This window comes from Austrofundulus limnaeus, unplaced genomic scaffold, assembly GCF_001266775.1.
Source record: "Austrofundulus limnaeus strain Quisiro unplaced genomic scaffold, Austrofundulus_limnaeus-1.0 Scaffold53, whole genome shotgun sequence".
NCBI lineage: Eukaryota > Metazoa > Chordata > Actinopteri > Cyprinodontiformes > Rivulidae > Austrofundulus > Austrofundulus limnaeus.
Window position 1 is genome coordinate 1107756 of NW_013952455.1, and position 7506 is coordinate 1115261.

General features: G+C 40.1%; 1 protein-coding gene across 4 annotated transcripts in view; it reads left to right on the forward strand.

Annotated features, from left to right (window-relative positions):
- The window catches only part of tlcd4b (TLC domain containing 4b), a 28000-nt gene that overhangs the window by 15325 nt on the left and 5169 nt on the right, over nucleotides 1-7506 (forward strand). For 3 of the 4 annotated variants that reach the window (XM_014008840.1, XM_014008838.1, XM_014008839.1), the window contains exon 3: nucleotides 2403-2492. The exons of the other annotated variant lie outside the window; for it this stretch is intronic. In XM_014008840.1, the coding sequence (XP_013864294.1) occupies nucleotides 2403-2492 (90 nt within the window). The remainder of the gene's footprint in view (nucleotides 1-2402; nucleotides 2493-7506) is intronic. 4 annotated transcript variants of the gene reach the window in all.

The following is a 7506-nucleotide window of genomic DNA, read 5'->3' on the forward strand; positions in this document are numbered from 1 at the left end:
ACGTGAGATTATTGTTATATCGTCTCTAATATAAATCTACACAAGTTAAATGTGTTGGAAAAAATGTAATTTCAAGGGAGGGAAAACTTTACTATTTTAAAAACTGTAACACTAAAATACACAAAATGATTAAACTTGTTTTATATTCAGTATGTTATTTAACATGGTGTATTAGCAAGGTTAAAAAAACGTACATTTAATACGAATTCTTCGGTCGGTAGTTCATCCGCCATCTTTGATTTGCTGAAAAATTCCTCACGGCGCAATGCATTCTGGGATACCGTTGGCCGTGTAGGCTACTCAGATGCAGCTGACAAAAACTCAAACGTCGGCTTCATTTGTCTAACCCATTCGTAGGCACTGACAATCGGGACAGCCTACGGTGCGGGGTAGTGACGTCAGTGGCCAACAAATGCAGCCGACGTTGGCTGCAACCCATAAATTGAGACACAGCCATTCTGTCCTAGCTGTGGAACACTAGCCTAGCTCCTTATACTCATAAGGATCCACGGAGTGGCATGGGAGTTTACCCAACATAGTCTACATGTGTTTTGTGGACTTGGAGAAGGCATTCAACTGTTCCCTGGGGTACACTGTGGAGTGTGCTCCATGAGTATGGGATTGGGGGTTTGTTGCTACTGGCCTTTCATTAATATACAAATTGTGTGAGAGTCTGGTTCACATTAACCACAGTAAGTCAGGTTCTTCTGGGTGTGAATCAGACTCTTTTAGAGCTTCTTGTTTTTGCAAACTCTGTTCATAACTTTTATAGTCAGAATTTCTTGACTCAACTAGGTGGCATAAGGGGTTTAGCTCTGTGACCTCAAAATTATGTCTCTTGCTTGTTGACAATAGGGGCAGCAGATTTGAAACTGCTAACAGAATGATGTGATTTTTTTTATCATAAGACTGCATTAATGAGAGCCCATTTTGGCAGTTCAGATGGAGCCTGCAGAGACATTGAGTCTCTGATGGCTGGGAAGACCTTGGGGTCCTCCCAAAAGAGCTGGAAGGGGTGGCTGTGCAAAAAAGATGTCTGGGCCTCCCTGCTCAAACTACCGTTCCCGCAGCCTGATTTCTGAAAAAAGGGATGAATGTATGGATGGATGGAACATGGTGAAATTTGTTGTGTGTGTGTTTTTATTAAAAAATTTTATAGATTACCTGAGTAGTTTTAGAACCTGGTAAAGACTAGATAATTCAATTGTACCCTGATATGTACACCCCTAGACATACAAGAGGGTGTATTTTCTTTCTTCTAATACTGTAATTACTTTTATGTGTCTGATTGGACAACCTCAGGAGCCTGCTTAAAGTTTAGTTGTCTCAGTCAACCAAAGATGTTGAACTCAGGCAATGTACAGGGCCATGCTGACTAACTCCTGTGCATTGCTAATAAAGCATTTTTAATGAGATTGGCCCTCACATGCTTCAGCCAAACTTGTCTTTCCACTCGGCCTCAGCACAGAATGGTGTAAAGTTTCATGCAGATCCTCAGAGGTTAAGTTCAGAGGGCAGCCGTTTCAAGTTGCATAACATCTTTTACAGTCTCTATTGTACGTTGGCTGTCTGTCATTTTTTTTTTGTGGTCAGCCGGCACTCAGAGATAACCCTGTCTTTCATCCAGCTACCGTTGACATTTGCCTCTTTTGACCGTAACAGAAAGGATCGAGTGCACTGGCTAAAGAGTCCAGAACAAGTCAAAGGCAAAGCACTGATGGTTCACTTTAGAGTGCTCTACTGTTGCATAACAGCCCACTCTCAGTGTATCAGTATGTTGTTTATGTAACTTAAGTGCAAGGAGACAAGTGAGAAAGTGTTCCTAAAGGAAGAGCAGTATACAACATACTAAAGTCACCTAATGGAGACCATTCTTGTAATTGTGTTTTCCACATCGTCTATTTTCTATTTGTTTGTTTCTTTTATTGCATTTCCTGTTTTGAGTAAATAGTGGCATAATATACATATGAAGTTGTATTGATTCTCTGTATTACCGTACTTTCTTCCTTTTAGAAGTACTTGACTAATTTTATACTGAGTCCCCTCAGAACAGGCTGTTTGTTGAGGCACTGTTGGCCTGGACTCAGTTTTAGCAGCTGGAGCTTGTGGACAGTATCAAAGGCTAAATGGTGACAGGGTGAGAACTGGGTTTTTGGTAGAGGCATTAAAATAAGAGATAAGAGCCTCTGGACCACTAGAGTATTTCCCAAAAGTCATGGACTTGATATGTTAAAGAAAAACAAGAGGGAGTTAATTACATATTTCTGCAAGTATAAACAGACATTTAACAAGACAGCCTAATGGATCCTCATTAGCTACTATTCCAGACTTTGTCTTTATTAGTCTATCATCATGTTTATTTATGTAATCTTGTGTTTGTATGTTCTTTTTTTGTTATCCAGGCTGGTGTCCACTGTGCACGCCTTGATTGTGGGTTTGTTCTGTTTATATATCCTGTGGTTTGACGACGCTGTCAACGCCAACCCTGTCTGGTAAGAGGAACACAAAGGAACTTGTCAGTTTCCACAAATGTAGTATACAAAGTAGAAAGAAACTGAACAAAATGAAGAAATTTTGAAGGGTCCCAATGTAGCTACTGCCCAAAATCCCAACTTCCAACCACTTTTCTTTTCTAAAGCCAAATATTATTTATTATGAAAGAGTCTAAGCTGATAAAATGGTTATGTTTTGGTGGGTTAACTCTGAGATGTGTAAATGTAACCAATATCAAAAGAGAGGTTAAATTTTCTACCAGAGGCTCATTAGGGTTACTGTGGTAACTTCAAGCCTGTGTCTCTCACTTCTGAACAGCACTGTTTATAAGACATACAGACAAAAACTACATAGCAATTAAGCCTTAAAGTCTGGTTGTCACAAGTTAATTTTTTGTGTCTGCAGTAGAGATTTGCCAAATTAAAGAGATTCTTACCTTCCACTTTTAAAGATACCAAAGGTTTCACACAATACTCTCGGTTTAGCTGTTAGCTTTAATTGGTTTATCATTGGGCATTGGCCTTTTTATTAAACAATAGTTTATTTGTAACATCTAACCAATACAATCCTATAAAACACCTAAACCTAAAAGGAACGGATTGGGTTTTCTAAATTTAAAAGACAGTAGAAAAAAGTTTAGAAAAAATAAATAAGATAAGAATCGTCATTTCTGAAGACTCTGAAATGGGATTATGATTGCTCTGAATGTTTTTACCCGAGAGTGGTGTTCTCACTGTCTTGTCAGATTGGCAGGGATGAAGATGGGTTGTGAGGAATGGTAGATGATCATCAGGACTGTGGGTTGACATCTTTTGCAAAGACAAGGAGGGTGTTTCTATCTTCAGAATGAAAGAATGAGGGGGGAGAGTGGATCTAAAATGTCAGAAGTGTCTCCTGTGGGCTGTAGATTCACCGGATTTGGCCTTTGATTTCTGTCTTTGCTGTCGTCCCCCTGTCTGTTTTTTCAACTCTCTCTGCTACCACTCACTGTATCACTAACATCACTGAGTCATGAAAAAAGATTTTTTTTAACCATTTCTCTTTAGCTTTTCATGCATTTTCTTAAATTAACTTCAGCATTTTGTTCTGCTTCTCTCCTCGTCTTTGTTTGTTTCACTTCCCCTGACTGTCTTGCAAACTGAAATCTCACCGAAAACATTTCTTTTTATAGCCACTAGTTTCCAGCCCAACCCCCCCTACCCCCAACAGACCCCTTCACACACTTCCCCAGCACTGGTGAGCGTCCTCCTGCCTCTGTCTGTCCGTTGTACCCCACATCTCTAGCTGTCGAATCAATGCAGCTCACCTCCTGCACTTTGATTGTCTCTCTGTAAGCCTGGCCCGGCATCGCTTTCTACAGCAGACTTGGGGGAGAAAAGAGAAAGTAGAGAAGGGTGGGGGCTGGTTAAGAAATCGGGGAGCATAGAGAAAAGACAAGGGGCTCTCTACTCCTCCTCTGAACAGTTTTCATCTGCTGATAGTTCAGGAGCTCAATGTTACTTCTCCCCTCCCGGCATTTTTTTCCCACAAACATATTCTGCAACAATATTTTTTTCTTGCATTTTGTCTTTTTTCTCTCCTCCTGAGTTTCTCAGTTTATCCATTCAGCTAGCAAGGCCCTACCAAACACATAATAAACACCAAAAACAAAAGCTGTTTTTGTTGCATCATTGCAGTGGTGCAGGCATTAATTCTACCGTCTGTCTGATGGTGTTACGACATCATTAAGGAGTGTCACACAGCACATTGTTCTCTGCCTGCTGCTRTCAGCGTCTCTGAGTCCGACTGTTGGACATCTGCGTTGTTTTCAGACTCTTATCAGAATCCATTCAGTTAACAGCAGCTCTGACAGGCTCGGCTCTGCTGCGTTTCTTGATTGGCTTGTCTGTACTTGAACCTAATATGTGTACGGCACATTGTAGAGAATGAAGATTGTACATTTAGAACACCTGGCCTCACACCAGATTGATGTCACTTTCTTAATGTCTCTTATTTCAGTTTCTTGCTTAAAGACAGAGGTGTCATGTCAGCTGATTTAATATTTACATGTTTGAAAGGTTTTTACAAAAGCTCAAGTAAAATGGTAATTATGGTCAGGTTTACATCCACTAAATATGTCATAATAATGGGATTTTCAATGATTTATATGAACCGTTCTTTTCCCAGGTTAGAATAATTATACATCATACAACTTCAGTGGTTTTTAAAACAAGAATTGGTTGCACAAATTGATATTATTGTGGATTTTCTCTAATCCGCATAAGATTTAGTTACGCAATATTTACCCAAAAACACTTGCACGCAATGCTTCAGGAAATCAACCTCCAGAGATTTTAGCAGTCTTTTTGGAATCTGACATGTTTTCATCCTGCAGGCTCAGATTCCAGGAAGTAAAACCAGGCAGAGTGCTAAGAAGACGCGCAATATGTGTGTTGGTTAAATTTGAGGTATTATTTGCAATTGCAGTTTCCCAGAAGAACTTAAAAACTGAAACTAAATTCAGATCCTGGATATGAAAGTTAATCTACACCACTTGAACCCGCAGTATGTTGAAAGAACATCTAAGTGACCTTGTTGACCTCTCTGTTTGATACACTCCTGTGAAGACAGAGGGACTGATATGGATCACTTTTAATGTTTGTTTGTTATTTATCTCATTTATCTTGCATGTAATTTTATAAGGGGCAACAGAAGGTAGAGGTTTGTCCAGTAACTGGTGGGTTGACGTTTCGAACCTCTGCTCCAGTCCTTAGGGACTTGATAAAGCGCCRTACAAGTTCAGGTCATTTATCATATTTACAATTAAAACCAAGAGAACACTAGTTACACAGAATGCAAAATGTATTTTATTAATCCAGTTAAATTCAAACCAATATCTTTGAAGGTATGGATTTACTGAGGAAAACGTATGTTTATATTATATGGACAATGGAGTCTCATTTCAGCAGATAATTCTCATAGCACTCCCTGTGTACATGTCTCTGCTTCTTTTCCAAGGGTAAACTCCACCTAATATTTCACATATGGAGTTCAGACCATGGGTTTACTGTACAAATGATTAACTAAAGCCGAATCACACTGATGTGATTATGAAAAAGCCTTTGGACTTTGTGACGACAGCTTGCAGGCGATCAGACCATTTCACTACTACTTGATCTGCCTGCTGTTCCACTTGATATATGTTTGATGCATTTCTGTCTGAGTGCAGAGGTAAAATGATCCAACTGATTGGTTAACAGAAGGAGCTCAGGAGTGAAATGGACATTAATGGGACACAAGGAGGGGCAAGAGAAACCAAATGCATCAATAACTCTGCTCTGTTGGATGAGATGAGGCAATATACATGTGATGGTGTGTTTTTGTACCCCATTTACTTGTTTTTGTAAGGCCTCTTCACACTGGGTGACCACCCCACTACACTCGCCATGATCGTGACCTTCCATGATCTTTTAGACTGAAGCAGATGTGCAGCAAATTTAGAAAAAAAACTTCTTTATTGTAAAGCAGTCATGGTGTTGCTACACCATACAATGAACTTGCACCGATCTTACTTTTTTAATTAATGTTACAACTATGTTTTTAATCTGTATTTGAGTTTTTTTTTTTTAACATTATTGGTAACTTGAGACAGGAAGGTGCTTGCCACACAAAATTTGAAATTATGTTTACATGTTCGCAATAATTTTTATTTGAGACGTTCTGTTTTAAACTATAAATAGACAATCAATAAATTATATATAGGCTACATGTTCACAGTAATTCTATTACCATTTGTTGCCCTCGTGCCCCACAAGACACATCAATCTGACCCATCACAGTTTTGCCAAACTCTGTTCACGCCCAATACTCCAACCTCCACCAATCACGGTTAGGACAAACTCCACCCACAGAACAAGATACCCCCCTCACGTACTGCATAGGGTGAGAATAAAGCTGAAGGCTAGACACCATATTCACAGCCACTTTTGTTTTCCGTCTTTGCGGTCAACCAAGGACCTGGCCCACCTTGACCAGGTAGGCCGGGTCTTTTTGAAGGACGCAGCCTCTGAATTTGGACACAGCCAATGASTTGGTGCATGTAGGACCCATGTCAGGGATACGCTCATACTCTGTTTAATGAGGCGCCTGCTACATTCTTAATACACCATTAAATACAGCACCTAGACCCTGCAAAGCAGTGGTCCCCAAATTACAGTCCGCCTCCACATTTGGCCCGGCCCCCTGAACAATACCAGAGAGGCATTATGATTTTTTTAGTCTGCCTCGTGAATCCTTGACTATTTTATTGGATTTTATCGGAGAAAATCTCATCAGTGCACCTCACACCACAGGCCACATGAACGTGATCCGCACGGTGCTGAAAACCAGCGCATCTGTCCCACACCAGGCCCAACGCTCCCTGACGCTCACACACTGTCCCACTTTTGACTCAGTAACCTTACGAAAAGTAAAACAAAAAAAAATCCACAAACGTCATTTAGTGGCTGCAGTTTGCAGCATTAGATAATGCCTCCTTATTTCTGTTTCTGCCTCCTTTGCAGGAGGACGAGAGGAGAGAAAAGCATGCAGAAAGAGATGCAGTCAATCACAATGCACCGCTGCCACTGTGTTAAAAATATTATTAAACAAAAACAGAAGAAGATTATTGATTTGATTTATGCAATAAAAAGTCCAATAATTAAAAATACTCTAAGAAAAATCTCAAGTTACGCACAGTGAGTCYACATCTGCAGGAGCCAGTGGTTCTGAAGACTAAACCCACACTCTGCTGTGATACTATTGGAATTACAAGCACCACTTCAGTTAATTGCAATATGTCAAAATGACAGACGGCCTTCAGATTTTCAGTCATTGTGTAAAAAAAACTGTCAAATGGAAAATAATGTGTGCTGCCAGTCCCGAGTCACAGAGATGAAGAGCATCTTCCTCTTCCTCTGGGTTATTTGGTTATTATGACCCCCGCACACGAAGCGTAAGCGGGAGTCATATTGTTTTCGTACTGTTTATTTATTT